This window comes from Acipenser ruthenus, chromosome 2 (assembly GCF_902713425.1).
Source record: "Acipenser ruthenus chromosome 2, fAciRut3.2 maternal haplotype, whole genome shotgun sequence".
Classification (NCBI taxonomy): domain Eukaryota; kingdom Metazoa; phylum Chordata; class Actinopteri; order Acipenseriformes; family Acipenseridae; genus Acipenser; species Acipenser ruthenus.
This window is the reverse complement of record NC_081190.1, coordinates 79,972,853-79,996,097: the sequence shown is the minus strand read 5'-3', so window position 1 is coordinate 79,996,097 and position 23,245 is coordinate 79,972,853. Positions and strand designations below refer to the sequence as shown.

Genomic DNA, 23,245 nt, shown 5'->3' with positions numbered 1-23,245 from the left:
AAAACCAGGTAAAACTGGCTAATCCTGTAATTGAGTGAGACCTCCTTTACCCCAAATTTCTCTCCTATGCTTTGCCTGTCAAGTTCTAAATAACATTTATTCTAGCTGAATCTTCTTATAAAGTCACTTTCATAATTCTTGATTTCATGTAGAAATGGTATCCTTTCACAGGTTGGTACCCTATTAGACTTGAGATCAATAAATTATGAATCCCATCCATAAACTCAACCCTAACCTAATAGCAGTTATTAGCAATAATACAATTTATTATTTTCCGAATTGGGTAGGTAGGAATTCCTGTTATACAGGGGTAGCATAGCAAGCCACGATAAGCCCAATGATATAATAACAAAAAATGCCCGCAGGGGATGCTGTGTAAACCTATATGTACGTATCACATGGTTAAATAATTATGAGCAGTTAAAAAGCTGTGTGCTCGGCTCTTTCATTCAGTATTGTATCAATCAGTGAGGTTAACGCTCACAGTTAATTAACATTGTGATTTGCACATATGGGTTAACAGTGCCCCCTCTGGTCATTTTAACAATGTGTCATTATGCTTCCCAAAGATTTTTCTGCCAGTACCAAAATACATAGACTTGATGTTTGGCTATACCCCAAGCAACAGATAATGCAAAAGGCTGCAGTAAATTATGAAAAATGATGGGTGGGCAGATGACGTATAAGGTTTTCAAAAATGAAAAAAACAAACTGAATGTCTTAAAAATGAATGGATTTGGTATTTTTGGTTTCTTAAGAATGTAAACAATCCATATATATATATATATATATATATATATATATATATATATATATATATATATATATATATATATATATCAGACCTTAATAATACCATTTCCCCTTTTTATTGCATGATTCATAAGCGTAATACCATAAAAGTGTTGTTCGGTGTAACCACACCTTTTTTAAATAATTTTATTTATGTACAGTTTCTATACACATAACCATTCATATATTCCTATTTAGTTAACCTAAATTTAAGTGCTAAACAAGCATAGAATCACATTTCCATATTTGTTGCTTATTTTCTTAGCGATGACCGCACTTTTTTAATATGAGATCACAATCAAGACCTGTGAATTAAAAAAAAAAAAAAAAGTACTAGAACAGACTAAAATGATTTTTACCACATTTAAGTGAGATGCTCTGTTTGTTTGTATATATACAACAAGTTTAACACGGATATATGCACTTTAATACAAGTGAAATATTGGTTACACTGTATGACCAAAGCAGGTTACCCGGAATTACTTCTAACTGTCATACTCAAACCATGGCCTATTTAATTAAAATGCAGACTTAACTGTTATATATTTATAATCTTAAAGGAAGACAGACACATTAGTAGTGAATAATTGTTTTTTTGTTTTTTTTTTTGTTTTTTTTTGTAAATCACTGAGTTACCTTTTGATATGGTCAATATTTTAGATTAATTGTTCAATACGTAAATTAAACTTTCTGGGAAAAAAAACTTTAACTACAATATGAAAGGAATGTAGTCAACTTTGGTGAACAGAGGAACACAGAAAAAAACAGAAATGTAACACAACATGAGAAAAAAAAAAACATTTTGCATTATGCACTTCTGACAGCACATCATCCTGCTGCTGATAATGGAAAGTCAACATCTACCAGGCTTTTGTGAATCGTATCCAGTCAATGCTGCACAGTTTGGAATAACTGGAAGGCTCTGGCTCAGTAATTACTGCAACAATGTCTGACTTGTAATAAAAAATGACATCAGAAACTCTGTGCCAAACAAATGAATTATTATCATCTAACTGACACATGCAGTTTACTTCAACTTTTTTTTCCACCTCCTTAAGGACTTGTCCTACGTATGGCAGTTCATCATACATCACAATAACAAACTTGCTAACTAGTATCTCACCATCTGGGACAGGGACAGGGACATTTGAGCTGCATTGAGGAAAAATGTTAATTTCCTTGTCTTTTTTATCATTCAGATCAATTTCTTTGGCGGTATAGCATGAGCATACTTGTGTGCTTGGTCGACCACAGAAACAGCTGAGCTCTCGATACTGGATTTTTCAAGGGCTTGGTGTCATGCTTGACTGCGCTGCCAACCCCATCTGGTGCCCCTTTCCCATGAGACCTTTCAGAAAAATTCCAGGAAACTCTTTTGAACCCTGAGAGGAAATGGGACGGTACTGATAAGATGTGTCTATTCTTATATTGTGTAACTGGACCATCACTTATTAGATGAAGAGTAGTTAATTCTGTAGGATGCTTTTGGATGACATCTTTCATAACAGGTTCAAGATGAGCCCAAACCGCACGCTCATCATGGCGAGTTGAATTTGTAATTGTTGCATTAGACTGTCATCCTCGGGTTGTGTATGCTACAGATGTATGTCCTTGTTTTTCTGAAGAACATATTTTTTACAAGGTAAAATATGGTTATTCATATCTTGAGATAGTAACTCTACAGCTTTCTGTTTTCACTCCTCAGCACGTTTTTTTGCTACCTCTGGGTCTGAACTTTTCACGTAAACACTTCTTTCCACCTCTCTTTTTCAACTGCAATTTTTCCTGTATATTTTACTTTTTCTTTTAGCATCTGCCAGTTGTTTTGTAAGTATTTTTACTTTGTCTAGAAGCTCCTTCTTTTCCATCTGCAGTTGATTACTTCTCTGCTTCATTGGTCTGGACTGGACTTTTGTGGTTGAGGATGCTAACAGTAAAAGTTGTTTTTTTTGTGAGGTCCCTGGTTCTGTGTCAAGTCTTGGCTGTATGTTCTGCGCACTGACATAATCATGGTCAGCATAAGGTTCTGGAGGAACTTCAATAGGTGGTGTTACATCCAGTGAAGTAGGTGTGAGGTCCATAACTTCATCCAGCTCCATCTGCTTCTCTCTTTGACACTGCTTACATTTCCTCCAAAGTTTCCTTTTCTTTTCTGGGCTGGCTTGTACAGATCCTGAATTGGGGGATGCTCAACTTTCCCCTCAGCCTTCTTCTTTTGATAACTGAAAAAGCAACATGTATACCTTAGCATGAGATCACAGCCTTGATAGTTCAATGGATAAGCACATTTAATTGTGCACTTTTTCAGACAAATGTGAAATTTTGTATACTACAACTTTAGGTGCTCAACATTTTCTGATATAGTGCTGCAGTTCCTAAGAAAGGGGTAGGGGTAATGTTTTTGGCAAAATGGTCAATACAAAAACTTTTGAAATGATAATATTGTATGATTTTACTCCACAGGTATCAATGCAGTTGTAGAGTTCTTTACAAGAAGCTAGAGCTGTAACCTAGAAAACCAGAGGCCAACATGTGCATGAAACAGTTATTATGCTGCGATTTTTCTATCATTTTTTAGTCTGCTTTGCTTGCCAGTTCAAGAGATGACTAGCTATTGCTTTACTGAAAAGTGCACAATCTTGCCTATTTGTTGTGCTTATTGGCTGGACTATGATGTCAGATTCTGTATCATATAGAGAAAAGCATGAAAAGGCATCTTGATCCTCTTTCGGTCTGGTACGCTGCTCTTGCTGCAGGATCTTGATTAATACAAGCTCTGTTTCGAGCTACCTTTTCCCTGCTTGACAAGGGCATCTGAAAATTTGAAGAAAAATAAGAAAATTGTATATGAATCTGTAATGTCAAACTTGGCGGTGTAACCATTTGGACACTTTGGTGTAACCTGTAAGTCTGGTTACACCAAATGACATTTTGTGGTTACACTGAAGGACATTTTCCATCTAATGTAGCAGCCCATTATTAGGCCACCTATGCAAAACAATGACCTTGAACATATTATATAACAATCAAATTTCTGGTGAGATATTGATTTTGAAATATTTCTTTGTCATCACCTTATTCTAGGATTTACACCAAATGATATGTGGTGATTTACATGTCCTGTAAGGAGTTATGAATGTGCATTTTCTAAATATTTATGAGAGACATACTGACCTTGCTCCACATGTGCTGGGTCCCTTTCCAACTTTCTCATATACTGATGTCATAAGCCATGGAGTCCTCATGGTCTAAAATGGCTGTTTGATGTCAGTTACACCATAAGACATTGGAGGACATCAGTGTTTCTAGTAAAAACCTCATTGTAAATTAGAATAATCATACAACATTTATCCATGTATCAAAAGACAGAATTATGCCTATATATTTTTTATTTTTTAGTTTAATATTTTTTGTTCTAACTTTATTTGCATGCATAAGCTTTCGGATGGTTACACCGAATGACACTTTTACACTTTTAAAGCCCAGAAACCACAGGTATGATAATGATTCAAGATAAATACAGTGGTTGCTTATTAAATATAATATTGTAGATTTATTTGATATTTAGTACATTTTTATATTTCTTTCTTAAGTAGACAGCAAAATTGACACGTCACGTCATCTGCCAGAACTAAAAAATGCATGAGGTAATTTGGAAAATAATGTATAAATGGAAAACGCTGCCATAGTTCAGTAGAAAGGGTCTTCTATGGTAAGCTGTTTTATAATGTAATACACAATGGGATCTATTAAATTGTTTTAAATGGTGGTGGATCTAAAAGCAGCCATTATTAAAGCATTACAAGAAGATGACTTTTTAAATAAACAACTGTTTATAACTGTATGAGCCTAAGTGTATTTTTTATCATTAAAACCAGGTGAAATGGCAGGGTTTTTTTCTGTTATGAATATTGTTAAGCTGCCATTGTTTAGATCAAGTGAATAGACCCCAGTAAGTGGTATCAAGTATCAACAATAAAATTGATGATATTGTTCTTAATCTATATTTTATATAATCATTTTTTTTTTTTTAAACTAAGTTACTCTCAATTACTGATATCAAAAAGGTATATTCCTTTTCTAGATTTCCAATTGCAAAACTGATATGAACGGTTTTAAATAAGGTTTTGTACACATGAAATAATTTTAAATTGTTGTTAAATAAACCAACAAATCTAGAACAATTTCAGGAATATCAAACTTTAAAAAAACATCTTTAAGCACCGGTAAAGCTTAATGAATAGGGTCTGCAAACATCATAAAACTATATTGCTGTTGTATCAAGAAATGTGTTTTTGACATCAATATCAGTAACTGTAAGTATACTGATTACAAAAAAATACCAATATAATTGTTTATTAACTGTAAAAATGACATCAGCATCGAAATGGTTGATGTTGATAAATGTTTAGATGTAGAACTGTTTATCGGTTTTATCAGATACGTGTTATCAGATTGACCACAATAAGACTTAAACTGGAACTATGCGACACATTGGCCTAAATGTTTACATACTCACTTCCATTTCATGTGCTGTATTACTCTAGATCAATTAAAAATATATAATTCAGCAAATTATCAGTTCAAAGTTGTAGACCTATACAACTTTTAAGACAAATATATTTCTGACTCCTAATGGGTTTTTTTGGTAGCCTATACTGACTCTTGCGGCAATAAATACCATGCATATAGTATTCTACACCAGTTCAACAAGTGACTTCTGTTCCCCAAAAAACAGACAAATCCTCCTGCAAACAATACAATCGGGACCCAGCTACAGCAATTATTCAATTTTCAATCTGAAGAGAAGTCATGTGCCATTATTAAACCAGACACCATTTAAAGGAAAACTCTGCGGGGAAATAAAAAAACAGATTAACGGAGCAGTACATTTCCGGGTTTTGGACAGTCAATTTGGGAATTAAGGAAAGCGGCAACAAGGAACTTAAAACGTCGGATCAAAGAAAATAGCCTACTTCTTGAGAACACAAGCATGTAACTGATGAGGACTGCAGAACCTATATGTTGTTCTAAAAAAATAAACAGGACACTTGGATAAGATGCGTATTGGAATAATTTCCATCACAATAAAATCAAAGGAGGCCCACCTAAGAGCCTCAATTACTACAGTATTACTAGGTGGGTTTTAAAACAACAAAAATCAAATATTACTTTAGAATGTGTGTCATAATGTCCTTTTGGAACTTTTGGAAACATAAAACAAGACATACCTTAACTTAAAATGGGCAGTTATTAAAGGAATGTTTCATTTAACTATTTTTTATGAATATTGTGATGTACAGTCAAACTGTCTTGTATTCATAAAAAATACTACTAATAATGAGTTAAAGCTTTATGAATGTAGGATAATGGTAACATTTTAGTACATTTCAGATTATTTATAGTATTGGCCAACAGGTAAGGGGACTGCTGCCATAGGAACGTATTAAATAGTATAAATGACTGACAAAGCTTTCCCTAGAAATAGACTATCCTAACACTAACAGTAAAATACATTTTAAAAAAAAATACATCCCAATGTAAATGGCGTTGGAAAATCACAGTTTATGTGTCCTTTTATGTTTTTGTTATATGCCATAAACCTTTCCAAAATTACAGTCATTATTATAAATACATAAATAAATAAATAAATAAATTTCCAGGAAGTGCTAGTGTATGTATGGCATCGTGAACGGAGCGATTATCCCCAAGCGCAAAGTTTCATAAAGCAAATAGAATGCCAGTCTATGATCAAGGTACGGGCGGACCCCCAGACCCGCAACAACTTTCTTTACGCAGATTCACATTTATACTATAGACCCATACATAGTTGTAGCAGTGTAATCATTCACGAGAATCATTCAAGTGTGACTCGCACCACTGCAGCTACCTTGAACAAAACGTTTTTATTGTATTTTATTTTGAGTCCATATTGTTTATTGAAAACATATTCACTATGTTACAAATAACATAAGAACAACAGCCTCCTAAATGAGTTATTCTTTAAGCAGTCCAGGGGGTCTTAAAATGAACCTAAAGTATTTAAATATCCAAATCCAATGCGTAATCTGTAAAAAAAATAGGTTAGCCTATTGTGGCACAGTGTAAACTGTAGAAAGTTACACAGCGCTCCTTCTGCACACCCGATCCAAACAGCGAGACTAAATTAAAACGCACCAATCGATTCCTGATCTTTCAAGGATAACTCCTCCCATTACTTCATTTACATGAAAGACCTCAAGAAAACTCGATTCACTGCAGCCTTGCACAGCATCAAGAAATCATTGTTTCGAAAACCTCGCAAGAATTAAAGGGTGAATTTAAAGCATAGTCGCCTTTGAAATAAGTCATTGAAGGTGTTTTCAACTTAACACAACTGTTCCAAAGAGAGAAAAACGCATTTCAAATTGAAAGTATTGCGTTAATACAGCAATGATGCACAATAGAATCCTGGTGACCTTTATGGCTTTGGTATTACCAGTTTATGTGGAAGCGATCCATGGGATGTACCCGTTCGGCCATCCTGAATTATTTTACAAGAAGAGTAATTGCAAGCCCATCCCGACCACCCTGCATCTGTGCCACGACATTGAGTACTCAGAAATGAGGCTGCCCAACTTGCTGGGGCACGAGACCATGAAGGAGGTCCTCCAGCAAGCATCCTCTTGGATCCCCCTGGTCCAAAAGCAGTGCCACCCTGACACCAAGAAGTTCCTTTGTTCTCTTTTTGCTCCGGTGTGTTTGGACGAACTGGACGAACCGATACAGCCGTGTAGAACGCTCTGTGAGCGCGTGGAACAGAGCTGCGCTCCGGTTATGTCTGCTTTTGGCTACCCCTGGCCCGACATGTTAAATTGCAGCCGCTTCCCAGAAGACAACGATCTGTGCATCCCTCCAGCAATTGTCGATCATGTTGTGCCAACTACAAAAGGTAAAATACATTTGTTTTGCATGTTGGGATTGAAATGTAACAACAGAAATTCGACAGTTTGTTATAGTTTTTACTCATTTCAAGGAATTTAAATCAGAATAATTATAATCAGAATAACGTTATGTATTTAAACTACCGGTGCATCATCCATATACTTTATTTGAAAGAGGAGTTTATATAAATATATAAAACTGTAAAATAAATAAATAAATAAATAAATAAATAAATAAATTAACAGCTTAATGCAAACAAAATGATTTGGCAGCTCAAGTTTTGTAAAAACTTTCTGACCGCAGCTTTTATTCTATTTAAATTTGGCAATACAGTATTCTATAACAGGGGTTCAGATGTGTTACTGTTTGGTCATTTAAAAGTTATTATGACGTAATACATAGTTTCAGTGAATTGGTAAGGTTGTGTAGAATGTAATATTAATGTGTGTGATGATCATCTGCAACATGCAGACGTCTAATGGCAGAAATTGTGATTCTCATAGATTTGACAAAGTGATCTTATCACACATGCAAGGTTGATTGAGTGGGGTTTATCACTACTGTCACTAGAATGATCTATCAATCGAATTAAGTCAACAGTATGGTATTGTGCTCTTGTTTAGGTGGGGGTTGTCGTGGTATGGGACGAGCAGCGGGGGTCTGGAAGTGAGAAGGTGTATGTGTTTGAATCCCCCTGTATATAATCAGTTTTATTTGTTAATATTTTCTTTAATTATTTCCGGGAATTACTATCTGAATCTGATTTATTTGTCCCAATAATTCTTGCAAACACTTCTCTCTAATCAGTGCCGTTGTAGTGTTATTTTCAGGTACGCGAGTAAAAAAAGTGGTACACAGGGCACTGCGCTTGCTCACGCATGGCTGAACAACTTCTAAACAACTTCCACTTAGAAAGCAAGAAAGTGCCCATTCAAATCTGGTACGTGATGTTGTTTTCGGTCTTTTACATCTTTTTAAATTTAATTTATCATATTTTTCCAACATAAAGAAAATAGTATGCGGATATTTATCGTATGCAATACACTGGGTCTTGTATATTTTTTATTTCTGTAAATTTGTGGTGGACTTCTCATTTTGTCTTGTTCATCGTGATGGTTTTTTTTTTCTTTTTAGAGAAATTGTCTGTTTCCAATTTAAAAGTTTGCAAAAAAAAAAAGTATAATTAATGGTTTGCAAAAAAAATGATGTATAATTAATGATAAATGTACCTCTGTTTGACAATAGGAAAACACCCATCAGATTGCAATTGATTGCCCCTGTACCAAAATCTCCCAGCGTACCACTTTCTAACATCACACAGGTAAAGTTTTGGTGCGCGTACCACATTGTGACGATGTACCACTTTATAAGACTACACCAGTAACAAAATATGACCAACAGCTATAAACTTTTTTTTTTTTTTTCTTGGTCAAGTTAAAACAATCCAACAACCCATCTAGGTGGTTATATAGAGTAGTTTGAAAAGATTCTAAAAAAATATATAGCAGAACTAAATTAATGTAATATAATTTACATTACTTATTTTTAAACTAATATCAACAACATGATCGAAATTCACACCAGGAAATATCTATAATAATAATAATAATAATAATAATAATAATAATAATAATAATAATACCTTTTCAAAACAGTTTACAAAGGTGTACTTAAGGGTTACTTATAGCGTTAAGAAAACAGTACGCTTCAATGTAAAGAATTTGCAGTCAGCATATAGTTGCCTTTTCATCTTTTGCTTTTTTTTTTACAAAATACTTACTTTCTCATCCAAAAAAATAGGTAGTAGTTTTTGATGAGCGTCCTCAGTCTTAAGGGGAAAAAATCTGGACATGCGCAGTGCAGGGTGAAAGTAGTCTAGACATGCGCAGTGCAGGATGAAAATAGTTTAGACATGCGCAGTGCAAGGTGAAAATAGCCTGGACATGCGCAGTGCAGGGTGAAAATAGTCTGGGCATGCACAGTGCAGGGTGAAAATAGTCTGGGCATGTGCAGTGCAGGGTGAAAATAGCCTGGACTTGCGCAGTGCAGGGTGAATATAGTTTAGACATGCGCAGTGCAGGGTGAAAGTAGTCTAGACATGCACAGTGCAGGGTGAAGATAGTCTGGACATGCGCAGTGCAGGGTGAAAATAGCCTGGACTTGCGCAGTGCAGGGTGAAAATAGCCTGGACATGCGCAGTGCCGGGTGAAAATAGCCTGGACTTGCGCAGTGCAGGGTGAAAATAGCCTGGACTTGCGCAGTGCAGGGTGAATATAGTCTGGACATGCGCAGTGCAGGGTGAAAATAGTCTGGGCATGCACAGTGCAGGGTGAAGATAGTCTGGACATGCACAGTGCAGGGTGAAAATAGTCTGGGCATGTGCGGTATGCAAAGTAGGAACATTTGATAAGTAGCATAATGTGACACCAGTAACAAAAAATGGTAATAAATTGTGATGGGTCGTATTTTGAGATTATCCCAAAAAGTAAATAGTTATTTTACAAAAATGTCAAAGCACAAGAAATCCCAAACATGCACAGCTTCCTGCTCTAGATCCCTTGATTGTTGCAACATCTTATCCCCTGATTTGTGACAACAATGTTAAAACTGGGTCCCGCTCGTGCCGGCAAGCCGAGCTTCTGATTGGTGGGATTCTCTCGTCTCTGACGTCCCTGAACACCTGCTGCAATTGAACCTTTGACTCTGGGTCACAGAACCTTCCTGAATGCGGTTACATCAGACACAGGGTTGTTACACAGCCATCCTCTTAAAGTCCCTTGTCGCCAAGGGGACAAACAAAATCCCGAAAACGACATGGGGGTCTACATAGGCTGACCAGGTGACCCAGGGCTCCCTGCGCCCGTAGGTGGTGGTGTGTCAAGTCCAGGTGGAGGGGGACTGTCAGGCAGGGCAGGCTAGGGCTGAAGTGTGGTGGAGGAGGACTATCAGGTAAGGGGCAGGTGCTTCCGTGTCAGGCTGCATAGGGTCCCGTCCTTGGTAGGGAGCGAGCTCACCCCAGTGGTGTACCACCCACCGTCCTCTGGGTGGTTACTGGATTCTATATATGACCTCCCTGATGTGCACCACGACCTGGCAAGGTCCTAGCCAGTGGCCTTGCTTCCATTGGGATCTGTACACTCAGGCTAGCTCCCCCGGTGTGAAGTACCTCTGGGTGGTTAAGCAGAGGGGTCTGGCGGCCTGGCCGAAACCCATCTCGGCAGGGAAGCAAAATTTCCAGCCCAACATCAAGAGCCTGGCAGGAGGTGGAGTACTGTACTGCGGAGCAGCAGGCCAGGAGGATGAGGGGCAGTTGGGCGTCCTAGGTGTAAAAGGTTTGATTTGTTCTCAAAAATAATTAATCTTCTTCAGGTGAAGTCAATCAAAAATAGTTTATTCAGGAATCAAAATACAAACAGGAACAAAGCAAATCAAATGCGATACATCAGAGATCTCACATACAAGTCTCGGTTGATGGTGTTCTGAGCTGGCATCAGTGTAGATGTTATATACTTCTGAGCTGAGCTGAGCTTTCATGGCATCAGATACTCAGAGTTGGCTTTTTTTCTGAGCCGGCATGGCAAACAGATGTTAGTTTCTGAGCTGATCAATGTAGGTGTTAGTTTCTGAGCTGGCATCAGTGTAGATGTTAGTTTCTGAGATGGTCATATTCTGCACAAGTTTAGTGGAAGGGCTTTTAACCCCATCCATGCTGCCACACAATTACAAACAAAACACTTAGTCTTTTTAAACTCAAAACCATACATTTTTAAATCATACCTGGGCAGCATGACGGGCCTGTCTTAGGTTGTCAGATCTTTAAATAACCGATCTTACCCGTCCTGGGAGCCTTCCGTCACCTACATTCTACCCAGTCGTTACCCGTGAGTTACATAACCTACAGCAAGTGTTTCAGCTGTCACTGTATGAGCACACCCAATTGTTGCTGATGGGCCCTTTCTATTTTAAGTTGGATCCAAACTATTTCCTGATCATCCAGAAACATTGTGTGTTTTATCCTTGTGCACAAAGAAAATAATTAAACATAAGATGAGGTTTAATTTAGATAGATAGATAGATAGATATAGATAGATAGATAGATAGATAGATTACTAATGAGCCTCATCTTATGTTTAATTATTTTATTTGTGCACAAGGATAAAACACACAATGTTTCTGGATGATCAGGAAATATATATATAAACTATGTTAATACAAAACTTATTATGTCCCATAGGTTGTATGTTAGTATACCCCCACTTTTGATCTGCCCCAATATATATTTTAACCTGTATCAATAATGAGAGAAACAAGTTTAAACATAAAACGGCTCCTTATCTTTAAAAAAAAAAAACCTAAACGCATAAAGCATTACACCATTGATGATCAGAAGTGTGCTGCTGCTTTTCTATGGCAGCACTAAAATCCCTTGCTTTCATAACTGTTCAAATTAGTATTACCAGTTTGGAATTTAAAGATTATTACCAATTCATGCAATCATGACAAAATAAAACCACGACTGGCTTCACTTATAATCATTACAGAATTACCAATACACTTCAATAACACATTTACGTTTTCCTTAAATAGTTTTTAACAGAATTACATGTATGTATAAGTATTGCTTCTATGCAGATGGGGCAAAGATTAACAGCAAAAACACTCAAAATTGCATGCAACATCCCTTTTGCTTCTTTCCGCAATGTCCTTTTAAATAAAATAATATACCCTCGATTTTTCATGCAATCTATACTCTGAATATGTCTTTGTGTTTCATAGGTATTTGTAGTGTATTAAGGTATTGATATTCATTTCTTATAAACAGGAGAAACAGGAGAAGTCAGTAGTTCAACTAATAAAGCTGTGTTGATGAAGACTTGGCATCCGTTTCAGACAATACACAACAGTATTCAAATCCACCTGTGTCTTAAAAAACATAAAACTCACACACAAACAAACACACACAACAGTCTGCGATGATACTGCTAGCACACTTAATTCACACACAAACATTCAATCATGAAAATATTTTGAAGAAAATATTCCCGGGTACATAAATCTTATTCTCCCAAGAAACATTTTTCTCTCTCTAAAAGTTTTCCATTAGCACAGCCAGTTTTACAAACAGCATTCTTTCTCACTCTCTCTCTGTGCAGCCTGTTGCATGCAGCCTCCACCCATCCCTATAACAGTATTCAGCTAAGCATTGTTCTTCTAACAGAAAATAACCCCTTTATTCTGTATTTTGCCATAGCCTGTAACATATTTTAAACCTTGTATCAGAAAGACACAATGTTCCCCATATTTATCAACGCAGTCCTGAACAAAACTCGCCATTATTAATTAGCACCTAACTTTTTAATTCAACAAATTACTTGTTTAATTCAGGGTGTGAACTCCCTTCCTTTCACAACAATTTCCATGCTTATATTCCAATTATTATTATTATTTATTTATTAGCAGACGCCCTTACCAAGGGCGACTTACAGTTGCATATAAAAAATACAAGAATTACAGTACAATTAAAAGCAAGATACAAAATACAATGACTTCAGTCCTAATCAGAGCAAATACAAAACACAGTGCGATTTGATATAGGGGCAGTTCAAGAGCAGGTAACAGTGTTGATAATTGCATAAGGGTTCGATACGAGTGCAAGTGAAATACAAAATACTACAAATTGGGTTAAGTGCAGGATTAAATACAGTAAAATAGAGATATGATGGGAGTAGGAGAGGCAGGGGTCCAGGGTTACTCCGAGGTTTTTGGCTGAGGAGGAGGGAGAGAGCGTGATAGAGGCAGAGGGAAAGAGGCCAGAGAGGAGAGAGGTGTTGAGAAGGGAGGAGATGAAGGGGAGTAGAGCAGGAGCAGCAGCTTGAAAGAGGTGAGTGGGGAGGGGGTCCAGGGTGCACGTGGTGGGTTTTTAGCCCTGGAGGAGGGAGGAGAGGTCAGAGTCTGAGAGGGGAGAGAAGGAGGGTGAGTTAGTAGGAGAGACAGAGGGTGTTGGGGTAGGGGTGGGAGGGGGTGGGGAGGAGTGAGAGGTGTTAAAGAGTTTGATGAGATAGAGGAGGGAGGAGGAGGGGGGAGGGTTGAAGAGGGAGAAGAAGGTAGAGATTAGTTTTTGGGGGTTGTTAGTGGAGGATTGGGTAATAGATTGGAAATGGGAGTATTTAGCAGAGGAGAGAGTAGAGGAGAAGGAGGAGAGGAGGGAGCAGTATAGGTCTAGGGCAGCAGGGAGTTTGGTTCTCTTCCAATTCTTTTCAGCAGAGCGCAGTTCAGTTCTTGCCTAGTGGAGCACAGAGGAGAGCCAGGGTTGGGGAGGGGAGGGGCGGGCAGGTCGGAAGGTGAGGGGACAGAGGGAGTCGAGGCAGGAGGTGAGGGAGGAGAAGAGGGTGGAAGTAGCAGAGTCTACAGAAAGTTGGGAGGAGTTGATAGGAGGGAGGTGAGAGAGTGCGGTGGAGGCAAGGACAGAGGGGGAGAGAGAGCAGAGGTTACGACGGGAGGTGACAGGGTAGGTGGAGTAGGGAGAGAGGGGAGAGACAGAGAAAAAGAGATGAAATAGTGATCAGAGAGGTCCAGAGGGGTGACAGAGAGGGTGGAGGGGCAGCAGGCCCTGGAGAAGGTGAGGTCTAGTTGACGTCCAGCTTTGTGAGTAGGAGGGGATGGAGAGAGAGAGAAGTTGAAGGAGTGAAGGAGAGGAAGGAATCCAGCAGAGTGGGTGAGGTTGGAGAGATGGATATTGAAATCACCCAACAGAACAGTTGGGGTAGTTAGAGAGGGGAGGGAGGAGAGGAGCTAGTTGAGTTCATCGAGAAAGTGAGCGAGAGGTCCAGGATGACGGTACAGTACATTAGCAGGAGTTGACAGGGACAGGTTAGTTGGACAGCGTGAAATTCAAAGGTGTTAACAGAGAGTGAGGAGAGGTCAGAGGGGACAGAAAAGAGTAAGGAGGGAGAGGAGAAGACCAGTCTCACCTCCCCCTCCAGTGAGACACGGGGTATGGGACAGGACATGGAGAGAGGACAGGGCAGCAGGAGAGAGCCAAGTTTCAGTGAGAGAAAGGAAATCAAGAGAGAGGTGGGAGGCAAAGGCATAGATGAAATCAGCTTTGTTAACAGAAGAGTGACAGTTCCAGAGGGCTCCAGAGAGAGTGTGGGAGGGGAGAGAATGGGAGGGGGGAGAGGCAGAGGGATGAGGTTTGAGGGGTTAAGGGAGCAGCGGTTGAGAGAGGACAGAGCATGGGAGGGAGAGGACAGAACAGGGATGTGAAAGACAGGCATAGCAGGACAGGTGAGACAGATAGGTACAGTAGTAGTAGTGGTGGGAACAGTAGCAGTGGGGCGACGGTACAGACTTGTCTAGTACAGTGGCTCTCAAAAGTATTCACCCCCCTTGGACTTTTCCACATTTTGTTGTGTTACAACATGGAATCAAAATGGATTTAATTAGGAGTTTTTGCCACTGATCAACACAAAAAAAGTCCATAATGTCAAAGTGAAAAATAAAATCTACAAATTGTTCTAAATTAATTACAAATACAAAACAGAAAATAATTGATTGCATAAGTATTCACCCCCTTGAGTCAATATTTGGTAGAGGCACCTTTGGCAGCAATTACAGCCATGAGTCTATTTGGATAAGTCTCTACCAGCTTTGCACATCTGGACACTGCACTTTTTGCCCATTCTTCTTTGCAAAATTGCTCAAGCTCCGTCAAGTTGGATGGGGACCTTTGGTGAACAGCAATTTTCAACTCTTTCCACATATTCTTAATTGGATTGAGGTCCGGGCTTTGACTGGGTCACTCTAGGACATTGACCTTTTTGTTTTTAAGCCACTCCAGTGTGGCTTTGGCTGTATGTTTGGGGTCATTGTCCTGCTGGAAGATGAATCTTCTCCCAAGTCCCAGGTCTCTTGCAGACTTCAGCAGGTTTTCCTCCAGGATTTCTCTGTACTTTGTTGCATCCATTTTGCCCTCTATCTTCACAAGCTTTCCAGGCCCTGACGCAGAGAAGCATCCCCATAGCATGATGCTGCCACCACCATGCTTCATGGTAGGGATGGTGTTCTCAGGATGATGTGCGGTGTTAGGCTTGCGCCAAACATAGCGCTTAGCGTTGAGGCCAAAAAGCTCTATTTTGGTCTCATCAGACCATAGAATCTTCTTCCACTTGGTCTCAGAGTCTCCCACATGTGTTCTGGCAAACTCTAGTCGAGATTTGATGAGTTTTTTTCAACAATGGCTTTCTTTTTGCCACTCTCCCATAAAGGCCAGTTTTGTGAAGCACCCGGGCTATTGTTGCCATATGCACAGTGTCTCCTAGCTCAGCCGTGGTAGACTGTAACTCCTTTAGAGTTGCCATAGGCCTCTTGGTGGCCTCCCTGGCTAGTGCCCTTCTCGCCCGGATACTCCGTTTTTGAGGACGGCCTGTTCTAGACAGATTCACAGTTGTGCCATATTCTCTCCATTTCTTAATAATGGACTTTACTGTGCTCCGGGGCATATTCAATGCCTTAGAAATGTTCTTATATCCTACCCTTGCTTGGTGCTTTTGAAGAACCTTATTCCGGATTTGCTTTGAATGTTACTTTGTCTTCATGATGTAGTTTTTGTTAGGAAATGTACTAACCAACTGTGGGACCTCCCAGAGACAGGTGTATTTAACCTGAAATCATGTGAAACACCTTAATTGCACACAGGTGGACTCCATTCAACTAATTATGTGACTTGTAAAGACAATTGGTTGCACCAGAGCTTATTTAGGTGTGTCAGAGCAAAGGGGGTGAATACTTATGCAATCAATTATTTTCTGTTTTGTATTTGTAATTAATTTAGAACAATTTGTAGATTTTATTTTTCACTTTGACATTATGGACTTTTTTTGTGTTGATCAGTGGCAAAAACTCCTAATTAAATCCATTTTGATTCCATGTTGTAACACAATAAAATGTGGAAAAGTCCAAGGGGCGTGAATACTTTTGAGATCCACTGTACATTTGAGAACAATTCTATGAGTTTTGCTCAGTTCTCACAGGCAGTATAGCGCTATACCTACGCATCACAAGGTCGAACAACAGGGCTGGTGATTGCAAACTACTGATGTGCACCAGCTATGTACAGCTTCATTTTAAGAGTTCATGAAGTCTGCGTTGATTCAGAGCTTACATTAAACACAGGAAAATCACACAATGTTTACAGACAGTTTCAATGATTTCTTTACCATTTAAATGGGAAGCATAATGGAAAGGAACAAAGGCTGATGAAACAGTAAGAGCTTGTGCCTTAACTGGAACAATGTGCACACTGCCCCGCACAAGGTGTGTGTTTATCAGAAAAAGCCTACATGTTCCAATAGTGTGTTATTATGCGTTCTTTGACACTTGCCTAAAGTTATAGCATGTCACTTTCAACAAAAGTAAGTTAGAACCAGTTTTAATTGGTTTGATTATGGTTTGTACATAAGCTCAAAACAGCTTATTAAGCAGAAACAAAGGTTTTATCATCCCTCCGAGGTCACAGCTGTACTCTGAGTTATGAAAAGCCAGTCACTCCCTACATGGGTGTATTTCAGGCCACGTGCCAAACAACAGAGCTACATAGTCAGGGCAATACATAGGGCAATACGGTTTATTTTTCTCATCCTAGTAGATTAGATGGCGCCTATATATTTTTTCTGTTTAGTCATGACAGTAGTAGTGCCATTTTTGTCAATGTGTTTCAGCAGGAGTCCAAATAGCGTTAGCCTTTAGAAAGCAGTTAGGCAATTAAAAATAATAATGTCAAGTTGTAACATTTCAGTAAAAATGTTGCAAATTTTAGGCAAATAGAACTCTCTCGCACACACTGTATGGGGCTGGGGGTGGGGGGGTGGTATTCTGTAATAAGGCAGTATTCTTTTTTTAATCCCATGTACAAATTTGTTTTGCAAGCAGCAGTGTGGAGTAGTGGTTAGGCCTCTGCAGCAGTGTGGAGTAGTGGTTAGGGCTCTGGACTCTTGACCGGAGGGTTGTGGGTTCAATCCCAGGTGGGGGACACTGCTGTTGTACCCTTTACGCTTTACCAAGATTGCTCTATTAAAAACCCAACTGTATAAATGGGTAATTGTATGCAAAAATAATGTGATGTCTTGTAACAATTGTAAGTCGCCCTCGATAAGGGCATCTGCTAAGAAATTAATAATAATAATAATAATAATAATTTTTCATAACTCGTGATGCCTCCTGCCCTCTCATTCAGCAATAACAATCCTTAATTTTATATATTGTTTTTTTATATTTGTGTACAGTGCCCAAGGTGTGCGACGCCTGCAAAGACAAGGAAGAGAACGACAACGAGATTATAGAAAATCTTTGTAAAAATGATTTCGGTAAGTCATATTCTTAATTACTCTGCATTGCATTAGGTTCATATTTACTCTGAAACAAAGGAGGATGCTCTTTTAACCTAATTGTATGACTGTTTTTGTTCTACTTTTTTACCTTTTTTTTTGTTAAAAACAGCTTTTAGTAAAAGTCTGATGGGTATTGGTCAATTACATTCAATATTTGTAACAAACATAATGACACAAAACACTATTGGAAATCAATAATGCCTTATAAATAGCCCATTAATCTGCTCAATCGTTGAGGCATTCTATTAATAAAGAAATTGACAACAAAAATGTTGGGTGTCAGGATAAATGCCAGATGACAGAACTATTGCACTGTAAACCAGGTAATGGGGGGGGGGGGGGGGGGTTGGGGTTCCGCGCTGATACCATTAACTACTATTATAACCTGCTTTCAGAAAAGGAGAGAAAAAAAAACGGTACCATATAACCCTTTGAGCTTTTTGAAATAAAACCACCTGCTGATCATTGGGTTGGCTCCCTGAAGTTTTTAACAATCATTAGCAAACTCAGGGTCCCTTTCTGATTCAAAGTAAAAGTGACTTATTCTCTGTTCTTTTCAACCCTCTTGCCCTCATTAGCCCTAAAGATAAAAGTGAAGGAGATCTCGTACATCAACGGAGACACCAAAATCATCCTGGATACAAAGAGCAAGACCATCTACAAGCTGAATGGCGTGACGGAACGAGATCTGAAGAAGAATGTGCTCTGGCTCAAAGACGGCCTGCAGTGTACTTGCGATGAAATGAATGACATCAACGCCCCCTATTTAGTGATGGGACAAAAGCAGGACGGGAACCTGGTCCTAACCTCTATAAAAAGATGGCAACGAGGGCACAGAGAGTTTAAGAGAATCTCTCGCAGCATTCGCAAACTGCAGTGTTAATTAAGCACACCCCTCAACGCCCTTGCTTTTCCCTTTAGTAACAATAATTATCCTTCTGCACTTCTGAAGCACTCTGCAGGCTTTTCAACAGTTTACATATCGTGGGAGCCAATGTTAATGATGCTCAGAGGTTATCAGCATATCAAATATCGACCCATTTATAAAATAATCAGAAAAGAAGGCTCCATTACAGTGCATTTACATTAACACTATATATATATATATATATATATATATATATATATATATATATATATATATATATATATATATATATATATACATACAGTGCCTTGCAAAAGTATTCAGACCCCTGACAAATTCTCTCATATTACTGAATTACAAATGGTACATTGAAATTTCATTCTGTTTGATATTTTATTTTAAAACACTGAAACTCAAAATCAATTATTGTAAGGTGACATTGGTTTTATGTTGGGGAATATTTTTAAGAAAAATAAACAACTGAAATATCTTGCTTGCATAAGTATTCAACCCCCACACATTAATATTTGGTAGAGCCACCTTTCACTGCAATAACAGCTTTAAGTCTTTTGGGGTAAGTATGTACCAGCTTTGCACACAGTGTCGGAGTGATTTTGGCCCATTCTTCTTGGCAGATTTGCTCCAGGTTGTTCAGGTTGGTTGGACGACGCTTGTGATCCGCAATTTTCAAATAGTGCCACAGATTCTCAATGGGATTGTTTTTGTTCTTGAGCCACTGTTGCTTTGGCCTTGTGCTTGGGATCATTGTCCTGCTGAAAGGTGAATTTCCTCCCAAGCTTATTTTTTTTAGCGGACTGAAGCAGGTTCTCTTGCAGTATTTCCCTGTATTTTGCTCCATCCATTCTTCCTTCAATTTTAACAAGATGCCCAATCCCTGCTGATGAGAAGCATCCCCACAGCATGATGCTGCCACCACCATACTTCACTGTAGGGATGGTGTGTCTTGAGGCATGGGCAGTGTTAGGTTTGCGCCACACATAGCGCTTTGAGTTTTGGCCAAAAAGCTCTATCTTGGTCTCATCTGACCACAAAACCTTTTCCCCACATCGCAGCTGGGTCACTCTCATGCTTTCTGGCAAACTCCAGACGTGCTTTCAGATGGTACTTTTTGAGTAACGGCTTCTTTCTTGCCACTGTGCTCACTGGGATATCCAAACACGTGGATATTATTTTGTATCCTTTCCCTAATCTATGCATTTGTACTACTTTATCTCTAACTTCTGTAGAATGCTCTTTGGTCTTCATTTTCCTTCAGATTCACAGCCAGACTAATGATCCTTCAACAGTAGGGTTTTTATCCAGAAAATGTGACAGCAATTTTAATGGTTCACAGGTGGAGGCTAATGGTAAGGTAATTGTGTCCTCGTTAGGGCAATTTCTTTCATCGGTGTAAACTGGGAGCTTCCACAGCACAGGGGTTGAATACTTATGCAAGCAAGATATTTCAGTTTTTTATTTTTCTTAAAAAATATTTTCCAACATAAATCCAATGTCTTACAATAATTGATTTTGAGTTTCAGTGTTTTAAAATAAAATATCAAACAGAACGAAATTTCAATGTACCATTTGTAATTCAGTAATATGAGAGAATTGGTCAGGGGTCTGAATACTTTTGCAAGGACGCCTTTATCCAAGGCGACTTACAGAGACTAGGGTGCGTGAACTATGCATCAGCTGCAGAGTCACTTACAATTACGTCTCACCCGAAAGACGGAGCACAAGGAGGTTAAGTGACTTGTTCAGGGTCACACAATGAGTCAGTGGCTGAGATGGGATTTGAACTGGGGACCTCCTGGTTACAAGCCCTTTTCTTTAACCACTGGACCACACAGCCTCCTATATATATATATATAAGTCAAGCGACAATTAAAATAATGCATTAAAAAAATAAAAACATTTAGGAAACATTTAGTTTTTGATTTCTGTCTTGTCTGTCGCCAGATTGTGGTGGTGAAATACAGTTTTATTTTAACAACTGCATGATAAGGGGTGTGTTTCACTATAACACTTAACATTTTTTTTCACATATGAACCATTTAAATATGTTGTCTATGTTTTGTGCCTAAAAGTACAGTATTAGCCTTACTGTAATATAGTCTGCTCAAGAGTTGTAAAATACTGCTTTAGCTTACACTGTAAATATTTCTGATAAACATTTTATTCTTGTATATATGTTTTGAACTGTCAATTTTGTTTACTTTACACTTATAATACTTTTTTGTAGCCCTCCCCGTTAACATTTCATTTTGGCTTGAAACTAAAGAATTAATCAATCAAAACATTTTAAAGATATCTATTTTAGATGCACAAAAAATGTTTCCTTACATAAACATCAGTCTGACAGTGTAAAGTATATAGGCCTGAACATTAAAAGGTGTTTAAAATCTATTGCAAATTTTTAAACATTTGGATTTACATTGTGGATAAAACTGGGTAGAACAACTATATCAGTTTCCATTGATTATCTTGCAACAACAAAGTGAAAAATATGCGTTGCACCCCAGTTAGCTGAAATTAATTTAATGTAATCTGATGTATTAACCAATGTGTAGGCTTAGCTTATGTTTGCCGTATGCAGTACCTATTTTCGTGTGTTTATACCAAATAAACAAAAACATGTATTTAAAAGCATGACTTTGAATTATAATTATTACACGTATGAGAAAAGTTTTTCGTCAACGTGATTTACATGGCTATGAACATTTAATATGAGTATGCTGTGCTTCAAGCAATATACATGAAAGTGATGTAACTGTTGCATGTTATATTATATAATACATTATATTTATATTTTTGTTAAAATAACTTTGAAGCATTTGTATAATATGACATTTCATATTGCTACTCTTATTGAAAAATGTCAAATTAAAATACAGGTTACAACAACAAAGTTCTAAGGCACTTTTAAACATGAGACGCGCTGAACAATTTTAAATAAAACAAACATTAGCAGCAAACTTCGCATTTGTTTGAATATCGGGTTCAAATGGTCAGTTTTAATCATTTAGTTTTGTGTGTGTGCGTGGTTTTGTGTGTGTGTGTGTGTGTAAATAAGAGATTGTTTTGTTTTGTTTTACTGATGAAGCTGGCTCATACAATAAACCAATGAGAAGAGTACATGTTTAATTTTAATCTTATGAATACAGACTTCTATACAACTGAATTGATTTATGTATAGGCTACACTATTATGTAGGTGGAGTATTAATTTGTTGATTTACAGAACTGTATATCCATAGTGTTTAATACAGAAGCCTGTATTTTTTTTTTTTTTTTTTTTTTACTGTTCCTCTTATTATTATGCACAGAAGTTACTGGAGCAAAGCGTCTTCTTTTGGTGAAAGGGATATTGCAGGGAAGTGGGTAATTGTACTTAATTAAAGGTACAATAATAAGCAATGAATAAAAACACTTTCGTTCCTCTCATTAGCATAACAACCTTCTTCCAAGTCCCTTAGGATTCTTGTGTAGATCATTTACTATTTGCTATGAAAATACCATTTAAAAAAATACATGCTTACCTTAATATGTGCATCTTTCAAAAAGAAAATTGTGGGAGCTACAAAATGCATACAAGATTTACTGAAATTATTTTGTTGATGAGCAATGCTTTAAAATCCAAGTCTTTCTTAACTTCACATATAGCACAGAGAAGTGCATGACAAGATTTCTAGAGTTATTTTAGTAGTTAAAACCATTTTACGCATTTGTGTACAACAACGTGGGCAGTACATAACTGTGGCACTGACAAACTATTTGATTATGAAATAGGCCTCAACGGCAGATTCTACTGCTGTCTCATACCACACTGAAGATATCGGGAAGCTGAGAACATTTTAAATAGTACTCCCCCGTCAATGGAGTGAACGTAGTCTTTCACACTGCAACACTGGAATATGAAATGTGGGATTAGCCTGTCTGCTTGAGGTTCTCCCTGAATCACAACATGGAATAAAGACTGAGCCAGTCCCATGGCTCTGAACCAATTTTCATAGTGGAGGTGTTGAGAGCCATTGAACAAAACTGTAACCCCTGAATATGATGGAAGCCATGTATTCTGTTGCTATTATGTTAAAACATGTTAATAGAACTTAGCAGCTTCACCACCTGTTTGTCTACTTAAGTAACCACAGTCCTTGCTACAATGCTTACAACATGCTTACAATAAAACGTTTAGTGCAAATTGAAAAGTAGTCTTATTATCCGCTTACATACTGCAATTGAGTAACGTCTTGTTTACTTGCAAAAACAGG

At 38.0% G+C, this 23,245-nt stretch overlaps 1 protein-coding gene across 1 annotated transcript; it reads left to right on the top strand.

Annotated features, from left to right (window-relative positions):
• The first annotated feature begins 6,978 nt into the window (after nt 1-6,978).
• On the top strand, nt 6,979-21,624 carry LOC117408307 (secreted frizzled-related protein 2). The gene is made up of 3 exons (XM_034013197.3): nt 6,979-7,723; nt 18,000-18,080; nt 18,683-21,624. Exons 1-3 carry the CDS (start codon nt 7,225-7,227, stop codon nt 18,985-18,987), a joined length of 885 nt encoding a protein of 294 aa, XP_033869088.1. The 5' UTR covers nt 6,979-7,224; the 3' UTR covers nt 18,988-21,624.
• The last annotated feature ends 1,621 nt before the right edge of the window (nt 21,625-23,245 follow it).